Source organism: Varroa destructor, unplaced genomic scaffold (genome assembly GCF_002443255.2).
Source record: "Varroa destructor unplaced genomic scaffold, Vdes_3.0 BEIS01000001.1, whole genome shotgun sequence".
NCBI classification, from domain to species: domain Eukaryota; kingdom Metazoa; phylum Arthropoda; class Arachnida; order Mesostigmata; family Varroidae; genus Varroa; species Varroa destructor.
In genome coordinates, this window is record NW_019211454.1 from 36,120,931 (window position 1) to 36,142,649 (window position 21,719).

Genomic DNA, 21,719 nt, shown 5'->3' on the forward strand with positions numbered 1-21,719 from the left:
CTAAACAGTCAACGAAGAAGAAATTCACTTTACAACTTCCGGCATTTTTTTCTATAGACAGCAAGAAGTTTCAGATAAGATTTTGATATAATGTCAATTTTCAATCTATAGCAGCAGCACTAATCGCCGAGTTTCCATTCTTACAAAATAAGAAGGGCTGTCGCGGGCGAGAAACATATTTAAGGCCAAAGACGCATCCCTGCACAAAACTTTCTAAACCTAAATTCCATTATTTTAATTGATGCGGTCGTGCACAAGTTTGCCCCGCGGAGTCTCCAAGCTTAGATACAGATTGCACAAGCTTACGTGTAACAGAAATTAATGTCGCATGCCCACAGAATTTTTTTTGCTGAAACGACCTTGCCGATAAAAAAATGAATCAGTTGAAATCGCTACCGACTTCTCAGTGAGGATGAAGTAAAAGCCGTCAAAAATGTTCTGATACCTGCAAGTGCAGTTAACGCGTGGCTGCCTCATTTCATAGAAAATGTTTTGGTTTCAATAAATGTCGCTTAAATATTTTTCACGCCGATCGGAAGGGCCGTATTTCCTTTTATAGCCTGTTAGATAAATCGCCGTATTTATCTTATTTACCAGACGCACATTTGAATACGAGGGCTACACCCTATTCAAAAACAACGCGTTTTTTGGTTAAGCTTATATTAAGAATATAGGCATAAACAGCACATAACGATTTTCGACTAATGATTTTTTTCCTAATATTCGTTTTTATAAGATAATCACGTACGTTCAAGTCGAAGTACATTAGGGTACTTGACATACAGTTTGATACGTACCCAGCCGCCCTGTTGGGCAATCCACTGCGCAAGGTCTCGCTCCACAAATAACGCGAGCGAGTTAACAATGGTCATTATATATTCAGGGTGGCCCAACTGGAAGGATGTAGAAGATTACCATCATTAACACAATAAAATATTGAGCAAGAGGTAAAAACATCCACGTTCACCTACCTCCTTTGAGGATAAATACTTCCGTAAATAATGAACTTCAACCAATTTCATATAACTAATATTTATTGATTAATACTGGGTATTCAGTAAATATACACCATATATATTACAACAGAACGAAAATTTCTCAAATTGGGAAATGTATTATATCGATATGTTTGAGACCTACTATGGAAACAGGCCCATATCTAATGTGGCGCTTCAAAAAAATGTTGGCTGTGTATTCGTTGTGTAGCAGTTATTGTAAGTCTGAAAAAGTAAGTCCTGCCTATTAAACATTACTAGCATCCATCGACGAGTGGCGGAATGATATATAATAGTCAATGTTTTATGCAACACATGTACCTAAGAGGTGCGCGTCAGAAGCCTGAAGGCCATTTCGCGAATAGAGGAACGTACCTTGACGCAGTCGATGGCTAATCCGCCCGACAGTGAATAAAGCGCTGCTACTCGTCCCCAGGAGATGTCGTTTCGAAAAAGTTCCCTTGCCACGCACTCAAATACAGTCTGCACGGCCGACTCTGATGGAAGAGAATGTACACCGATGTTGCCCACAACCGTCTGTCGTTAGCGTGTCGATAGCGATGGCAGCGTCAGTGTGTTATTGTTGTTGTTGGAGTTTGTTGGCAGGACAAAATGGCGACCGTAACGATACCATTGAGGTTGAGGCGCGTTTTAGACAGCCCGTCATAACGGCGCGTCGTTTCCGACGACATTCGATAGAAGCGTTAAGCAAACGTTGCTTGTACGTACGCATCGTATTTGGTTAAGAGCGCACCATATGCGCGTTTACATTTCGCGAAATATACCCGATAGCGACATAGCAATCAAGCAAAGTATAGCAGGCGAGGCAGCAGAAAAGATCGCCGAAAAGGCCCTTGATCAAGGCACGGGTAAAATTGGAACATCGATGTTGTGGTCATGGTGATGGTGTTTTATATGCGTTACAATATCGACATCGGTACGATGGTGCGCCATAACAGCAGATCCGATGAAACGAGGTCAAGACAGATTTGAAAGCGAAAAGTGGAATGCGTATGTTAGTAAGAGTTCCTTTAGCATATATATACGCAGGGCCTACATCTTTACGTATCACTTTTACACATCATAAGTGAAAATAATATGCAGGGAATCTTTAGAGGCAGTTTTTAATAGAGTCGATAAGGTCATCTCACAAATTTAACTAAATCGAGTGTTTCGTTGAAGAATTTTTAGTATTACAAAAATTTTTGACTGACTGCTAAAAAAGATTTCATAACTTTTTTTTTAATGCGGGGAGTATAGTTTATTTCATACGACACATGCAAACCGACATGTGAGGAGTTCAAGATTTTCCACCTAGAAGACGAATTTGACAAAAGCAGCTAGAATTCGAGCGTTAAACCTCATTTGGTGTATCACTAAGTGTCACTCAGAATGGCTGAGTTTACATATCGGAATGGGTCTGTTGTCTCCATCGTGTACCATGGGTTTGAAAGACTCCTGCCAACAAAATCGCAAGCTATGCCTTGTTACAACTTGCGAAAAAAAGACACGATATGTTCAAGTGATAGTTGGCCATCCCACAATTGAACTGAAATCGTATTAAAAATGTCTCGAGTTTTACATCCTGTACTTAAGTCGTTAGATGTTGCTTCAAACGGCTGATCGTTTGTACGAACCGAGATGTGCCCACGCCCAGATTCCAACCTAAACAATCGCATAATCATAAATTTAGTAGATAAACAGCTACCGTTGCATCATCATGAGGACGTCGGCAAATTGCGTTATTAGAAAAGATCCAGGTTAGTTTGCAAGTTTTTAATGAAAAATAATTACAGTCAAAATCGGAGCCCGATCAAACACTTAAAGTTAATTGCAAGAAGTATCTAACTGTCAAATGTCACAGTGGAATTATTATTATGCTAGTAATCACATTATAAATATATCGCTGTAGGCCTGGAAAAGCGCTCGTGCATATACCGTCCTGTTCAATATTCACATATTTCCTGGTCGGCTTGTATAAAGTAATAGTCGTTGTCAAACAACGAGGCCTACTATAGTCTTCCCTTCAAAGTCATCACTGGCAATAATACACAAATGCGGAAAACCAGTTTGAAGAGAGCTGCCGATGGTCACTCAGGAAAACTTCTACGATAGCCAAGTGTAGCATCTTTGCACCGCAAAACGAAACAAATTGCCTATCGAGGCGCTGTGGCCTTATTTACTTTAGCGACTCATCAAATCTCGTTTACTGCTTTCCGCTGTTTTTTTTTATCCGTTGGAAAGTATAGTTTTTCAAGAGATTTTTTTGACGATTCCGTAAAAACTTCACATCTTGACAACCTTTAGCCTATATCATTTCATATCGTTCATTCCTTGTTTAGAAACCAAAGGAAATAATGATTATTTCGCGAAGGCTCATTTGTCTCCTTGCTGTTACATGGACGACAGTGTAAGGTACTATAAAGTGGCTGTTACTGAGGGGATTTTTATTTTGGATCATGAATATTCAAGCAGCCTGTAGTTTCCATAAAAAGCAGTTCCGAACTTAAAGCATGAGTGATCACATAATTGGGCTACATCTGAGAACAAAAAAGCTGTGTCAGCTTCTCTTGACTATGACTGACGATCCTTTCTGAGTTTCTAGCAATTCTGTTAGCTTCTCTACGGTACAGAAAGTGAACCGATTCGCCCATGTTGATTAAGCCGTCCGCCAGCAGGAAGCCATAGCTAAGAAGGCTAAAACGTTTACAACAGTATCCGTACGCTGCAGTGTCTTCACCTCAGTGCGCCAAAAAGCATATACCCCCTTCGACTAGCTGGGCAACGCTACCATATGTTAACCACGTAATCTTAATTCAGCTTGTTGCCTTCAGCTCACAGGCCCTTGCAGTGTATATATATATATGGAAATCATGCTGTGATACCTATGATATATCGCTCTGCATCAGTTGCTTTCACATATAAACTCCGCAGGACGAACAAATGAGCACTTACTTCACCTTACGACTGAACAATTTTGTTATTATGACCAAGTGAAAATACCTGAATCTTCAATAGAAAGGCTGTTGTATATAGCCATGCTCCGAAGTAAATTCTCAAAAAGCAATCTTAAAGTTACAATGTTTAAGCTTGGCACTATACATAATTTCTACAGTTGTTTGGCCAATCCTGATACAATCACCAAGAAAGCCAATTCAACTAAATAGTAGAGATACAGGGTACGTGGCACGAAGGTAATTTTAGAACGCGTTTCGAGAACAGACATCGAACGTTCTCGCTACGAGCAGCGTCGCTATCGTGTGTGCCTGATATGCCAGACTTCTCTTTGAACTAAAACGCTGTATGACCGCTCTAGCGTAACTTTGTCACGCAGGCAAAACTTTTTTTTGTCGTTAGCTTTAGGCAAACATACAACAGATTAATTCATTGCGTAGCTCAAGCCAGGGATGTCCACTCGTAATCTGAATAGCTGGGTATATACATATATAGACCGTTCGAACGGTAACCATTCATTTGCAGTCAATGACAATGCAGCCAAATCGCAATATGTGATGCGGAAAGTTTGCAGGGACGGTTAGGAGCCAGTATGTATGTAAAAGTTCTCAGTAGATTGATTTGTGCTTATCGATCTGGATCGCCATTTGCATGAACGCGTCATTAAGTGACTTCAGTAACTTTTAAATAGTCTTCGTTTGGGCAAGATGCAACCTTTACCGATTTCTGTAGGTTAAATGTCTAGTTTCAATGAATTTCACGTTATTTTCTTGTACACATGTTCCTGCATGTTGAATTTTTATAAAGCTCTGAACATCAGTTATTATGTTTGCATTTAAAAAAATTGTACGCTTTAATAACATTGTCCTGTTTCATATACGGCATGGTATAGTGCAAGCTGGCAGGTGTCACAGCAGCGAAAAATTCAAATGCCAATTTATTCAGCAGACTTTGTCCGCCAGATGAAGTATCAATAGAAGGCCATTTGCTGTCTATTCATTAATTCAATGCTCCAAAAAATGTCGAAGCTGCTAATTGTGCCTATAGCAGATGTTACGTACCCGTTAAAACAGATGAAGTTCATTTACATTACCAATTTTACTTTAGTGTTATACAATGCTACAAAAAATCTACAATGCAGCTTTATTAATTTTACTCAACTATACCCTCATAACGACAGAGAAACGTGCGCGTCGACGGGGATAGCCTCACAAAAATTGTTGAGTCTCGTTTATACGAGTTGGCACACTGAACCTAATTACAAGTAAGCACATCTCTATGTGGGCATATGGCGTAGAGTGGCTTACTTAAATCTCAACTTTCTCTTATAAATTGTTTTCAACTTGAATTGTACCTAAACAAAACTAGATATTTTAATAAGATTGTTTACATGGTTATGTTGAGCTAGTGATATATTTATTGACGTTGATCATATCTTAATCTCGGAGCCTAAATAGTTCAACAGTCATTTTCAAGGTATTCCTTCGTTAATTTCCAAATTTCCAAGATAGTAGCCATGTGTCAAGCGATATTCGTAGGTATAGATTTGTTAAAGCGTTACTCAATCGGCTGCACAGAAAAAACCCAGCAAGTACAAGTTTGGACTTATAGCAGGTCAAAACACAAATATCCAAAGGTTCAAAAGGGCTAAGAAGACTACAAGGTGCAAAACGTCTAAATGGCTAAACGTTGGAACTTGTATGGACGATCTAATTGGCAATACTTTCTTTAAAAAAACAGCTGCTCATTTGCGTATAAAAAAATAACCCGCGAGCCATTTTGGTCAGTTTTCAAGTTTTTCAGATTCTCACATTATTCAACACCTTCCTTTAAACATATAGTTCTTGGATATTTCGGAAGTTTCACGAATACTGGTAATTGCGTAGAAAAAAAATTCTAATTTTTGTGAAGGCTAGTAAAACACTGAGAGATAATAAAACAGATAATAAGAGAATAAATAATAATCTTCGTTTAAATTTTTTGATGATGACGCACCGTTTCTCGCTATGCCCGCTAGTTTATTCGTCATATACTTTTTCCCCAGACTTCATAATAGGCTTCCTGAAATCTTTAGCGACCAGTCGAAAAAAAAGTCCGGATTTATGATATTTTACCGCAAACAAAAGGCACCTGTTGTACCGTATTGTCTTTCAGCCTACGCAAATTTACGTGGGCTTCTGGCTGTGAGTTTTAGCTAAGAAATGAATGACTTTATAACTTTTCATTGCGAGCGATGCATATATTAGATAACATGGCTGCGAACGCAGTTCATGTCAGCCGTCTTTCTAAATGACGCCGTTTGAATTCTAGAACGACAGGATTCTGATTGTTCGATCGCCTAGCGGAAATGTCTACGCAGCCGAGGATCTCAATGTAAAACATCTTCCGTTATCCGCAGCCTCCTCATGTATCTCGCAAAAGATAAATATTACAAAGCGAAAAAAAAACCCGCTGACAGTTCCTAAATACCGATGCAATCGAATAGCGCGCAAAGAGATAAAAAGCTCTTCTTTTGTCACAGACCCATTAGGCTAGACAAAAACAATGCAACTGTTGTATAATCTTCCAGTTGTTCTGTTTTAGAAGACGCCCGTGTTTTCTCAGCTATCTTTAGGTAGGCGCTTAATTAAACCAAGCAATTGCGCTGCTAATAAAAAGTTTCTTTAATGAATAAAAGAAAAGTAAGTTTATGTCATGTAAATAGCAGCTACACCGGAAGGTACGATAATAACGATCCTACTGTCGATTCTGTCTGAATTCTCTCGCAAAGCGCAATAGTGGCATCAGGTCAGTCGAGCAAAGATAAATTAGCCTAACTTATCTAACTGAAGCGTGGAAGGTTTCTTAGAAAAAAAAGTTAGAAACGCTACCTTTAGGGTAAATTTAACGATTTTAATGAAACAAATAGCAAACTGACTTGATTGCTTCAATTTCTAGAGAGTCACATGCGAAATATTTTATCCTGAATGTAACTTATGCTCAAAGCTGCTCCTAGGATAAAAAATATTGCGCCTTTTGTCAACCCTTCGGCCTCAACAGAAGTGCAAACAGACCTCAATGCGATGAGTGCGACCTTAATTAACTGCTGGTTTAGTGGCAACGTGTTCCTTGGTAAGGCCCACACTGAAGCGGACTCATGGCGAGTGATTCTTCTAGTTTCTTTCGTTAGTCTCATACAACTTCTAATGATCTAATAACAGCTCACAGAAGCAAAATTTCACAGATGCTTGCTTGTATGTAGGTCGTTGCTACCGCTTTTATCGCAATGGTTAATTAAAATAAAGTATAGTTTAAGCACATAACTCTGCTTTCCGGATATTGGTTGTCCACGTTGTTTTTGCTATCAAGTAAAGGTTACAGAAACAATGTACAAACACAGCAGACTGGCCGCGTGTGTGTGGAGTGCTCGCTGTCCTGTAGTGCATGGAACAACACATACACATCCTATGGCGAATCGAAGGCGTATAGAAAGGCCCGTTTTTTGTGCCTTCTGCAAAATGCCGATGACAATGATAACGCGAGGCCTAACCCAGGAACCTGTATGATCTCAAAAATAAAAAAGCGCTGAGCAAGGATGTTTATTTTTCAAATAAACCTATTTTGCCTACACACTTTCTTGCTTGTGAGGCATCCAGCAAAGCAATACATCTCTCTGAAGCCGAGTATATTCTTAATTCATTTTGATTGTTAGTTTTGTTGTTCGATACCGTCTAGTTGACATAAGTGTAGCAAATAATTAAAAATTTTATATACGTAGTTTGTCTGCAAAACCATACATACGAGACACTGAAAACCGCGATACAATCGTGAAGAGAACATATTACCGTTACAATTACATTACTTGAGTGCCAATAATGTTGATACGTTTTTCGGTGGCATCTTTGTACACTAGCTTGCCTAATGAATGTGGTTCCTACACCTATTATTGAAATATAAAAGCATGAAATAAGTAAAAAAAACGGTGAGTGTACAAGAAGTCTCGAGCACATAGCTTCTTCCATCAACGGAGCCGTCTCATAAACTCAAATAGACTAATCACGGGCCAAACAAAAACATCCGATATCACTGTATTGCCGATGGGAGTTTTCAAAAGGAAGAGCTTTTATTTTGTTTTCGTGAAGTTCACTAACTTAGATAGCATCTAAAGACGTGCAGTAAAATGTTCATAACAGAGACTTAGCGATATAGTTATTGGGCGAACGTCTTACTATTGACGAAGCCTTTCTACGATTACGTTAAAAGGTTACTAGCGTATAGTTATACGAAATCGCTTCACTCTATAAATATCTGATAAGAGTGTACAACGGTACAAAATTGAGAAGACCGTGCATATACCCCAACCATGTATATTCATCTGCTTTAACGTAACAGCTGCTGTAGGCACAATTAACCGACCGGTGGTTTTAAGGGTATCGGAAGGTGTAAGGCCGTGAACGGCCTCCTGCTGTTACTTCATCTGCCGGACAACATCCGATCTAGGGATTGAATACTTAAATTATATCATGCCGTATATGAAAGTGAACAATTTCATGTAACCATATAATACAAACTTAATAATTATTGTCCAGAGTCCTGTAAATATTAATAGCAACTAGATAAACATACCTGCGCGACGATGTTATAAAGTTCTCCAAATACAAAATTCTACTCTACAGGAGTCTACACCCACATTGAAAACAATGAGAAAAGCAAACCATATCCTTTAGCGAAAATGGTAAGCCTTTGCCAAATTCATACGGTTTCCGGGCACATGCACCGTTGCTCACTCACGCGTCGCACTTTATTCAGGGTAAAAACACACACAAATCATCGGACTCGCTTAGTGACGTGTTTATACCAATAGCGATTTTGCGTCAACAAGCGCACAGCGATCTATCGATAGCTCGCTTACCCGCGGTCGGTGCAAATTTTCCATATTAGTTGTTCGCGGGTTCGGCCGTAAAATGGGTTAAATAATACGTTTGTTTACAAACAAAGAAGTGCTAAGCGCATAGCATGATCGTATGCGGCGGCCGCTGTCAATAGTAATGAGGACGTCACGTCTTAGTAAAACGTGTTACCTTACTAATTACTAGGCGCTATTTTCTATTTCATTTCGTCACATTATTTATTAAATTTCAAAGTATCAATGATACCGTATGAGTTAACAGAAATATTATAATGAATGCAATAGTACGGGGCAGTTATACCCGCTACATCTTAGGCTAGCAGACCACTTCGTCCGTTCGACTAAGGTTTACAGTGTGCTATCAACATGCATTGTAGAAGTTTACGTTGAAATATACAAAAGCGAAGGATGCGCCAAATTCTCAAAGCGGATACGATCAATGTTATAGTTGGTCTTTTCAATTTTCAAAAATAGATAATCTAACGAAAAAAGTAGAATAATACAACAAGATAAATTCATACGGTTGAGCCCGTTTAACCTATTTGCCTTTATAGTTAGGCAAGGCACGGAAAGGTGGGCGTGTTAAATAAACGCGAAAAAGAGTTGTACTCCGGTGCCACGTTGGAATGCAGTTCTAAATTGTAGCCTCATAGTTATATGTTAGCTAACTCTTGCATTTGTCCTCTCTGTGTTGCTTAGAAGTGGGCCTTAATTCAAACAGTTCCAACTGCTAGGTTCCATTTCGATGAGCGGGAATCTAACTTATAAATGGGTTACGCTTTTTAAAAATAAAGCAATGGTTTATTTATTAACAGCGATAGCGATTTTTTTAGTTCTCTTATTTTATTAACTGCTGCTATTCTTGTTTCCAGCCAACTACTGTCGAAAGAAAAGGTCTTCTATGGCAAGCGAATCGTAAGAGCAAAAAAGGTTTCCAGCCTTTTTACGTCAGGTTTTCGATGAACCGTGTCTCGAGAGAGCCTATTCCGTTGATCTGGCTCGTGCTACCACATACGCTAACCATCCGTTCTGTTCTCTCATCCTCTGGCCGGCCACCATTGCCCGCTTCCACAGGCGCCGTTACAGCAGTATTCGCATGCATTTGACGTTGGTGAAGGAGGCTGGAAGGTTGAATAATTGACGCTAGACGCATTGCATTGGTACTTGGCATTGTAGAGGTTTCTAGTGGACGCTTCTATAGTCGCTTCGTCTTGCGGCCATCGCTCTCGTGTGCCGCTAAGCATGCCCCGGTGGAATAGGACATCCACGCCCTGTGCGTGCCACTCACGAGAAAAGTGGAAGATTAACCTGTTGTCCGTTTATACAGTCATAGAGCCAAAACGCTGTGACGCTCTTCAGGTTACACACTGCCATGTCTAGTCACAGGGAACGTACGAGCACTAACAGTAGCTATACGTTTATAGCTGATATGCGGCTGATTCGAGCTCGTCAGAAAAATTTGGCAAACCATGGGTAATCACTAGCCGCAGCAGAAGCGGCGTTTGCCAGTAACGTGAGCGGTAGGCAGCAGTGAATTGTCTAAAAGCAATTTGCTCCACTTACTTGCAATTTGTGGTAGTTATGTCAAGAGTATTATGTTAACATTATAGCAAACGGCACTCTCTCATGATATATCACTATTACATTAACTTCAGCTACTTCACGCCTAATGGCTAAAATTAACCGGGAAAATCTGCGTTGTTGTCTACAACAGCGTGCCATCTAATGGCTTGCGTTCTCTGTCCAATTTACCTTCAAGGTGAACTCTACTAATGAGATGAACCGCTCCGATAGACCCTTGTAGCTGTCTTTTGTATAGAATTTCACGTTCATGCATCAACAGTATAACAGCATTAACATCTCCTTCCGAAAAGGCCCTGTACCGCTATGAAAGAGATATGAAAAATGGTTCATTAACTAGGGGGCAAAAGTATATGTCGGCTAAAGTTCACAAGTATTTTTTTCTAAGATTTCCTTTACCGCTTCTATATATTCAACTCTACACTTTCCGGTTTTACTTCTATAATATGTAAAAAAATTCTCGGAACGTGTTGATTCTTACAAACGAAGCTGCATGTATATTCTTTGTTAGCTAGGGATTCTTGTGGGGAAATAATTGTTGTCTAAATGTATAAACCTTTTATAATAATTTGTAGCTACAATTACTCAAGCGTAACAAAGTTACAGAGCTGAGGCCGCGTGCGACTCTAATTTATGAGAAGGACTCGACATTCAAACTGAGAAAATTGCCTAGAACGAAGAAACCTGGAAGACGACTATTTGCGAAAAAGACTTCTTGTGCCTTCCATCTTAATCCGATTAAGCTGATCCTACCGTAACCTACCTAGAGTACACCGAACCTCCAAACACTGGCTCGCCAAACCTATGTGAAGATTTAGCACACATTTTTATCTGTATAGGAAAATATGCATTTAAAATTAATATCTATGAAATTAGCACAAGTTCCAAACTTTTTGGCTAAGATGCTTCGGTTCTGGCAGAAACATTTGCTACAGTGGTATTTTGCACATGGATGGACAAGTAGGGTCTCGTTATAATAAAAGGGCCTTCGAACATTGGGCCTTGCTAAAATCACACCGCCAATATCAATATTTTTAATTACTATGGGTGATCCCGATCTATTTAAGTGTCGCCATTTAAACCACATTAGTTCGCCGTAGAACAAATTGATTACTCGATGGCTATACTTAAAGAATGAACTTTGTCTGATGGGTCGCATTGTCTCGGCAAGCAAAGGCGAAGTGCCCAGACTTTGACTGTCCCGAACAGGAAGGACCGTGAGCGACGGTCCCGTCACACGTTTCATTAAATTCGTTGATGGATAAATAAAACATACAGTAGCGTATTTTAAATGTGGGTAGTCGTTTTTTATTTTATTTCTAAAAAGGTGCCACGGCATAGGGATATTTTTCAGAGGGATCTTTTTTTTATATAGCTTACGAATAGTGGCATCAACTTTTATATTTTCATATTATTATATAGAAGCTGAACTAAACGTTCCGGCGAGATTTAACCATATGCGTAACTGAAGAGTTTAAAGCATGTATATCTTGTTGTATATTAGGTTTATCAATAACATTCAGTGTTTTTTTTTTGAAACTAACTAAAAATTGTTACCTGTAGCGGGCTTGAACCTTTTCAAAAAACCGATTTTGTTTGCTTTCGTCCTGTACGAGGTATTCAATTGATAACAATCGAAGAATTGACGAAGAGCAGGCGTGTTTGATCTCATCATGTATTTACAAAAATTTTATATATATATATATATATATATACATATATATATATATATATATAAACCTTTGTAAACCGCCAGAGCTCCAGATTCTAGTTACGGTTTTGCCTAAACTTGATGAGCTTGTGTTAAGGAGCAAAAAGGCTAGCCATAATCGGGGTGGCAATAGATTGTACAAATATGACTAGCAGCTGTATTTTTTCAATGAGCCATAATGGGTTTATAGACCCACGATGAGTATATATGATAACTGTAAATAGAATACATTCATTATAATAAAGCAGTGTAATTTTTGTTTTAAGCGACGATTAATTTATGTTCTAGCGTTGAGTTAAGGGAATAGTACTGCAAAGTATTTTCAATCGTGATATCGTATTTGTACGTGTATTAACCTGAAACGTATCGGGATGCGTCCTCTCCAACTCCTGGCAGATGAGCCTCAGTTTGGTGCTGACATCGTTCGTCGGATATCCTGAGCACATGTTCGAGACCGATTTCAGCCGTTGCAGTCCTAGTTTTTTGTGCATTGGCCCGCATGAGCGTAATTTCGCTCGCAGGTAACGACCACAGAGCGCTTTGGCCTGTTCCGTCATTTCTGCCGTTGTGACTGGTGCCGCTTTCCAACCTATACTCGTTGATAATCTGCAACAACAACCCCACAATGCGCCCGAGATACATACAGCGTAATGTCAGTGCTAATGTTACAACAGTCATTTATTTTGGCTATTGAGACGTAGTTGTCAGGATTTGACGTCGTTCATCGATTAGAGCATTTTGGACCATTTGCGGGTAGAATTAGTTTGCATATTGCTACAATGTTTTAGACGTAATGAATCTGATTTTGTTATATTGTTGCACCGAGTTGGACCGCGTTGATTATTGCGCTAAGAGCTTGAATGAGATACTTTTCGAATACGTAAAATATACGCGCTTGCATTCGTTCCTGACGAAACCCAGACTGTCAAACAAAAGCCATTTAGATCATTGTAAAAACGAGAGCGCTATCTGTTTAATAACATTTGCACTTCTTGTAGTCTCCAAAACGGCGTTTTGATTCTATGCAAGCAGATATACAGTTTGGCTAACAGCTTAACCCAGAGTGTCAACAAATACTAGTTAAGATATTTCTACTGTTCGATAGACAAATTATGAATGTTGAAAATGGGCACTTTCGCTTGAAACCTGAAAAGCCAAGTACGCATAGGAATATCCTACGGCAATGTACAAGAGCTCTTGAGATCTATACGATCCTGGACATCGGTTCTATCGCCTAATAGGAACAATGAAATGCTCCCCGAAAGCGTGATCAGTACATTTCTTCATAAAGATGATGAAGTAGCACAACTAATAGAAAATAGTAATTACCTAAGAACGAGCAGCTGGACGACCAAAACTGTTTGAGTCGACCCATTTAGGGGGCAAAAAAATGTCCAGTAATATTACCTTAACCTGGTGGCTCATCCGCGAAGGTACAGCCATTGTCGAATCCAACGAAAAACTATTAGGATTGTTTTGGCACTCTCTTACTTTGACGCATGTATATAGAAGCTGACATAAGGCATGGTAGCGAATGTTTACTGGCTTTATACAAAAATAGCTTGTCGTAGCTTCGCCAGCCAGTATGAAAAAAAGTGAGCTTTAAATGGTGCTTTAGCCCAGTATTGTAACTTAAACAATGGTGAGGGTTTCGTAAAATAATATATCCAAAGTCCGAAACGTAACCAAAAACGTTATCGATATATAAAATATAAGCATTAATATATTGGGTTGAAAGGAAAGTTTTCACGCCTTATTCCGCGAATGAAGGACACACACCTCCTACAGTAAGTTGTTCATTACGTTTTCCCATCTTGCTATTAAATGATAAACGCTGTCTCATCAGAAAACACCTGGTGCCTTCTCAAAAACATTTTCCAACAGCGTTTTAAGTTGTTGACTCATATTGACGTTAAGGCCACGAACGTGATTGTTCAGTGGACGACGTGAGTGAAAATCAATTGGTATAAGGTCCGGAGAAGATGCAGGATGCAACGAAACCTTTTATTCAGGAGGGCAGCCTGAATGATGTTCGTCGTATCTAGCCTCGCGTTGTAGTAAGCTAACCTGACGGCGTTGTTCGGGTGGTTTGTTTTGAATAACCCACTTGACTTGATGCAATTAGGCCAAAGAGACGTGCTGACCAAATCTGGCCCGTGGAAAAAAATTCTTAGTGATATAGGTTCCGGTCCAAGCAGACACAAAGCATAATCTTTCCGAATGAAACTCTGGTTAAACTCTAGGCCCTGCCTTCTCTTCTGAAGCCATTCAATCCAATTTATGTCGATGGACAGACATCGCTTCTTATCATCGGTGACAATTCTGCGTAAAAATGGATTATTGCGTTGTGCTGCATGACGCACGATGTCAAGCGCAGTGTTAAGAGGTAGCGTTCAGCTGTAATTCCTGTTGGATTCGAAGAGTGCATAAAGCACACTAGTTCTAAATTTCTGTGCAAGCCCAAAGTATCTGAGCTGGGTAACGACGACCGAGCGGCTGCAGCCCATCGTCCCGGTCAATTTTCAGGTTGTTTACTGGCCGCCTTTTTTCAAAGGGGCCTTTAAGTGGTCGTTGTCAGACGGTCCGTTCTGGCACGGACACCGTTTTTCAACTTCGCAGTTTGTTCAGGAAGAGCACCACTAGATATATTCAAAATGAGCATCCTTAACTGTTTCGGACCCGTGGTGGCCTATATATGGTACAGAAGACGTTGGGAATGTATTTTTCTTCTGTTTTAGAACATCAATTCTTGAAAAGATCTCTGTCGAAATTGCGCCTGTAGTACAATACTGTCGTAACCGGCTAATAGAGTACTTCCAAACATCATTCCAGAATTAAACAACAAAACAAGGAAAATATCGTGGGTATTTTATTCCAGCCTAATACATAAAACTAAATGCATTAAATGTCTGGTGAAGAAGCGAGACACAAGCCAGTTCGCCTGGCAGGTTGTTGTGCTAATGCTTTTCATCACTGACAGAGTGCGTCACGACAGCTTTCAGATTTCGATTTAGGAAGAAAGCTGGCTCAGTTGTGCCTTTCTTTTCTTCGAAAAATGGTGACAATTAATCAAAAGTGGGTCTCGATTCGTCGACGAGACAGTATGCTATTTTCATGTGCGACAACTAGTAATTGTTGAACCATTAATTAGAGTTCTATTAAAATAAACAGGAGAGTGTAGTAATGGAATTTAATAAACTGTAAATAATTTAAGTAGCTAAATTTAATAATAAACTTGGGCGATAAATTTTTGAGGTAGTGACAAAGCCACTAAATGAAGCATTTTTACGATTAAACTATAGGCGTCAATATTTATGGTCTCAATAAAATGAAGAGCTGGTGAAGGAAAAGCGATTTGATCGCTACCATTTTGGGAAACATGTGATTGTGTAAAAAAACGCAGAGACAGCTGAAAAAATTAAAAGGCGGAGATTGGAATCTATACGATAAAGATAGAGCAATGAAGCAAACTAATTCAGCACATATCGATGTTGCTGTACGTGCCTATTTGAATGTAGAAGTTAAGGTTCATTCGATGAGCCTAGGAGAAGGCCATTCCTTAACCACTGCTGTCGCATGACTTGGCAACTTTCGTTACGTTCACGATAGCAGCGTTATCGATTGTAGAAAGCGGTACATATATCAATCTATCAAATTTTTTTTCGTTACTGATAGGCGGGCGTTATAAAAAGGTGCTACATTTATTATAGTATTAAGCTGTACGTTACATAAGAAATTGTCTGCCTATCAAATCTGATCATGATATGCAACTGTGTCTAAATGTCTTAGGCTTTACCATCTGCGGCTGACTCTTGTTTCAGCATTTCCTCAGCCCTATTGACATTTTTGGTAATATCAAATGATAGAGTACGACTTTTATGTACATAGACTAAGCGTCCGGCCGCCACAGAGAGCTTCCTAGGAAATTTTGTTTTTAAAGTCACACGTAGTAAATCGTCCTTTATTGAAACAACTGCCGTACTGCAACTAATTACTGTAGAAGAAGTCATTGAAATGGGTATGAAAGAGACATATGTTTTGTTTACTCTATCGAGACAATACTTCTATCACAATCACACATTCTTTTAAATTAATTTGTTTTTTTCCCTATACGAACTTCTATGTTTCGAGCTGTACGTTCGGCATCGTCGTCAGGCATTCCCTCAAACGGCTGGCTCCCAGAGCAAAACAAAGTGTGTTTACACCCGGATTCTGACCTAGACCACAATGCGTTTCTACGATTAACATGCAAATTCGTTATCCACTATGCTATCACTCTATATAAGCAAGTTCTCAGAATCGCCTTTCTTTGGGTATAGCAGTGATCTTACTGGTATTATGTGGGTTTTTTTTTACATATACAGACATATAAAACGGTATGGCAACCATAAAAGCAATTAAAAAATTTAAAAATAATTTTTTCCCACTACATTTTTTTCTAAATATTATTTTTCGTAATAATGTTCGCAAACGCTAAGCTTGAATCAGCATGACAGCGCGCTGGTCAGTTATGGTTAACATGCAAGCGCACTTGAAAAGATGTATATTAGCCACCTAAACAATGCCGCCCCTTAAGTATACAGGTATGTTTTCCTAATATAGGCCAAGTGACTTTTTCCATAAATTTCAACTTTTAGCGGTCAAATGACTATAGGGGTCTCATTATCTGATTGGGAAAACCGTTCGTTCGTTGAGTTTTATCGCCTACCCAAGAATGATCACTATGAACTTCTGAGAGGTCTGTAGTTTTGGCAATTATGTCAAAGAAAGGTTAGAGAAAATTCAGGAACAAGAATGACGTGTGATTGCAAATTCTGCAACAGTAGCTCCAAGATGGCGTGCAACTAGAAAAATGTTATTTCTACCTTGTTTCTTATTGCAGCTGGGGATTTAGAGCGTGTCTTCTCCAATCTACGGCAGATAATTCCTTATTTACTAATGATCAGTAGCAATGCTGAATCAGTACATGACGAAGATGCAAATCTTCGTAGATTGCACATTTTTCTTAATCGTGCATCGATAAAGCAGTTTCTAAATTGTGCGGCGAACAGTGATATTTTGCGCTTGATGTCGATAATAATTTTGGCCAGGTATTGCACCTATCTGTTAAAATGGACAGTCTCAAATAGAATAAACAATGTATATTTAATAAAAAGTATGTGTAACGCGCAGCATTAACTTCATTAAATATGAACGGAGTCGCTTCCGTCAGTCGCCTAGAGCTTTTACGTGTCGATATCGATAATGAATAGCTGAACAGCCTTTAGAATGATACGCTGAAAGATACCTGTTCACGCCATCAAAATAATTTTCTAACTGCGTGTCATGATCAAAACACTGACACGTACGCTCTACGAAATGGCGTCGACGTCATTGCGTCTAGGCACCGTATTTTTTTTTATCAAGCCAGCCTAAGTCGTTTTATATTCATAGTTCTTAAATTGTTTTACGGTTTGTATAGTTTCGCAAACTTGGGAAACACATAGAAAACATACAGCTGCTGACGCATAACATGCACTGCAAGCATTGTAAACACATTGCTATCTAGAAACGATGCTGAAATGAGCATTTTGATTTCTACTCCAAAAATCTTTTGAGCCTTTTGCAACTCAAGAGGCTATAGACCAAATAAAGAAAAGCTTCGTTTTCATTTATGTGAATTAAAATGTGACTCGCATCATCCTTCCAAATCAAGCCTAAATTTAAATAATTATCATCAACTGATGCGCACAAACGAGATCGAAGTAGAATAACATAGTTCTGTTATAAGTTGTTTTTTTTTTCTAAACGTTGTGTAAATTGGTGGTTGTTAGTGATAAAAATACGTTACATAAGTTACGTATTGCACAGGAAGTGCCATTTCAGAAATGTACTTACGCGCTCAACGAAAAAAATAGTTCTTTGTATAGTTGGGCAAATTTCCTTCACCGTTGGATCTACCTATTCGATGACGAGCTTTGTAAGGATACATTGTTTGTCATAAGTTCTCGCTTAGTCTCTCAATATAATTATTGAAAATGAAAAATTAGCACCAGCGTTTCAACGACGGGAACAGCTTTCTTAACCCGACGTTTTTTGCCGATTAACGAGCCCTATTGAGAGTTCTTTCGGAACCAACACAGCAACGATTAGAAAATTGACATATACACATATGTTTTTAACAAGATACTTATCATTAGCAGAGAAAGTAGTCTGCATGAAATAATATGCTTATTGGATATTGGAAGTGATTGATGGCTTTGAGCCGGTCCATTTGAGTCCTTCTTTAAAAGTGTTAATGTTTATGTATTGCAAACAAAAATGGGACAGTAATCGTTTTAAGATCCTATTAACCTACAGCGTATGTTCTATAACAAGTAGTAAATGTCAGCTAAAAGTTCCGGAACTAACATTATATAGTTAGGTATTTAGCAAATCACAAGAACTCCATGGTACGTACATTGTGAAAACACGCAAACGTTCTGATGTACTGTAGAGTCCTAAATGTTCATATACTCCTAAAGTTATTTAATTTTGCACCGGCTGGATTAGAAAAATGCAAATACACCCGTAGAAGGATTGCCATTTAGGCCATACAGGCAGAAATGGAAGGGAAAAACCGTGAGCAAAGCTTATTGTACTCACAATTCTCACGAATTTACCATGGGCGGGCCGATGCTTAGCCTACCGGCATTTTAGTATTTTCATTGATCGCGTATCAATATTTGTTATTTGCTGGTATTGACTGATACGAGATTGTCTAAGGGTCCAAGGGTCACTAAAGGACGCGCGAAGGCTAATTCAGTTTTTTTGAGTGCAACCCCATTTAGAGAACCAAATGATTATTTTTTTTTGGAAAAAAAGAATATCTATCACCAATCAAGTGCAGATCGGCTCCAACGGTAAGTGCTTTGTTTGCAGCTTTTGGTCAGTGTAAGCCCCTGCATTTTGAGATATTTGTCTACCACCTATCACCCTAACATTTAATTCAGTTAGGACTTTTAAGTTAGCGAGAATAAACCTACCAACATCACACGACTACTATTCAAAGCAGTTAGGATATAAAGGAGGAATATTTTAAAAAGGAAAGTTAAATCTATATACAGTTGCAGAAACAACTCAACAACAAAGAAGTTTGGATTCAGACGTCTAGCTCCGCATATTATGCATTTGAGTCCTATAAACGTATATGAGGAAATATCCAATTCGCTACTCAACAAAAACGATTATGATTTTATCGAATCAAACTGATCACTTCTGATATTTTGCCATCGTTGTTGAGAGGGTGGACAATCCGAGATACCCGGAAGGCTGAAGGTATCTAATAGGATTTTTGATCAACACTAATTAGCTTTAAGAGTGCTAAACAACTCTGACAAATTGATTACTAACTAAATTGAGTGCTACAAATTTAAGGACAGTCACTTCGTTCAGTCTGAATGAATTATTATAATTGAATATTCGGTCATAATACATGATAGAGTAATAAAAAATAAAGGATTTTCAACTGTTGCCTGACGACTCCTAACACTAGTATGGCTTGTTACACATTAGCACGCGAGCACTACTGACGAGCACACACCCAGCTGATCCGTCATCCAACCATGTCGTAAAGTACTCGCAAAGACGCGCTGGTATCACAGCGCCAGCGGCATATTGCAAACGATGGGGTCGCCAGCTAGAACAGTTAAAACTACAGCTACGACCGTTACAACCACCTCGAGTGATGGCACCAGTAGCCGTCGGCGTTTCCGTTTCTGCGGAGCCTTTTGGAGTGAGTGCACAAGATAAGTCGGTCGCCTCGGCTTCATTATCATCAACAGCAAAAGTCAAAGGTTTGTCCAACAGTTGATTGCCCATATCGATATTAAGCGGTGCATGGGGGTTCTCACTTATATGAGGTCCACAATGACTTTCTTGTACGCAACCCTGCTACTTATATTGATGGAACCCATCAGTTCCATTCGGCAAACATGATAAATCTTGATGACACTGAAAAGAGTATTTTCAATCCATGGCGTGGCCGTAGTCATACAAAGGGACGAAGCTGCTAGCTAGAAGATCTTTCCACTCACAGATAAATAAAGAACATCTTTTCGAACTTACTGTGAGTTGAACAAAACGATATGCACAACACCACACAAATATTAAAGACTGTATTCCTGCAGTAAACTACGTTGAAGAACCTATTCCTGTTGTCATTGGTACTTGAATAAGTTAGTGGCGTGAGTTGTGTGCGATAGCTTCTATGGGTCCGGCTATTTGACGAGACGCCTACAATATTAATATGCAAGAATAACGCCGATTGTAACTTCTCTTGGTCAAGGCACAGGGGTGATATTTCCTTGTAGTCTTATGCAGCTGAGCTGGCGCCACATCGTAGGTATAAACGGCAAACTCAAACACGGATTCTCCAGCTATCCATCGGACAGTGGACCCGCACAACGAAATCTTCTCTCCGTTGTGTTTTCCTGGTTGCCTGCCTATAACAGGTAGTGTATTATCGGGAACCTCGGTCAAATGACATCAAGCAGGATACATCAAAAGGGCCGAACAAGACCATTACATAGTCCCTAGTTCCGTTCTGTCTATTTGGTAAGTTACTCATTGAGAAACACGCCATCGACTGTGAAAATGGCAGTGCTGAGAGAATTAACTGAAGTAAGTTACAAATACGAGACTATTTAGGCTGCAAGTACGTAACAACTTGCGGCCAATATGCGGCCAAAATCCTGAGATGTAAGTGAACGCGGTAGTGGCATCGAATTTAGGTCTACAGAATTAGGTACTTGGTATTAATACAGATAGCTATGTACTCAAGCAAGACACAATAGAAGTGTGTCTTGAGATTATATATATATATATATATTGATAGAAAAAAGTAACTAGTTTCATAGTAGCGCTTTCGTGAGGACAACTGTGCTATAAAAATTGGCGATGAATTTAGTGCAGGTCCCAGCGTGACCCCGAGGGCGTGCCATCATTGATGACAAAGAAAAAGAAGATTATGGTTATTTATAATCGAAAATCGGAGCAATCTGCCGGAAAAGTTACCTAGTACGTTAAACATACTATGTATGATTATTATGTATAAATACATAACGCAAGTAAGATAACTTGGTGAAAGAAGGATTAAGAAACGATATCAGCTGCTGGATAGCCAGTAGACAAGTGCTTCCCTAAAGGTCTAAAATGTTTCCAGATTATTTTTCCAATGTTAGCGCCCACAAATATCGATATATGTTATTTTAAATTAAATAGATAACGTTGGCGGTCTTAGTAATGGATTCATAGAATATGATGGAAGATGCTTTCCGGTTAACGTTGTCGTTAACTTTTGTCGTCTACCATTTACCTCATTAGAATATACTGGATGTATTTTAGTTGAATCAAGACGAAAACAGCTGAGATTAGCTTCTTATATAATAGCTAGATAATAGGCCTATAAAACTGAATCGTGACGTACGCGCTTTCGTCTTCGTACACCTTACTCATTGAATGGTTACAGTGAACGGGGCCTCTATAATACAAATTTGCTAATCTACTATATAGTCCCATAGATTCTATTCGAGAACTGTGGTTATCACAGTAACGAGATAATTGGTATATA

At 39.1% G+C, this 21,719-nt stretch overlaps 1 protein-coding gene and 1 long non-coding RNA gene across 7 annotated transcripts in view; one reads left to right on the forward strand and one right to left on the reverse strand.

The window, feature by feature from the left end:
• LOC111250413 (uncharacterized) overlaps positions 1-21,719 on the reverse strand; it is a 46,149-nt gene that overhangs the window by 5,761 nt on the left and 18,669 nt on the right. For 2 of the 6 annotated variants that reach the window (XM_022805638.2, XM_022805647.2), the window contains exons 3-5: positions 12,487-12,736; positions 1,371-1,532; positions 798-893 (exon numbers count right to left, since the gene is read on the reverse strand). In XM_022805638.2, coding sequence (XP_022661373.1) covers positions 798-893; positions 1,371-1,532; positions 12,487-12,736 — 508 coding nt within the window. Of the gene's footprint in view, positions 1-797; positions 894-1,370; positions 1,533-1,707; positions 1,849-8,841; positions 10,724-12,486; positions 12,737-21,719 lie in introns of those variants that run through there. The other 4 variants (XR_015328856.1, XM_022805652.2, XM_022805670.2 and 1 more) reach the window with 4 other exon arrangements.
• Positions 1,848-21,719, forward strand: part of LOC147758574 (uncharacterized) — a 64,231-nt gene continuing 44,359 nt past the window's right edge. Inside the window, exons 1-2 of the long non-coding RNA XR_015328986.1 lie at positions 1,848-2,755; positions 19,664-19,944. This is a non-coding gene — a long non-coding RNA (uncharacterized LOC147758574). The remainder of the gene's footprint in view (positions 2,756-19,663; positions 19,945-21,719) is intronic.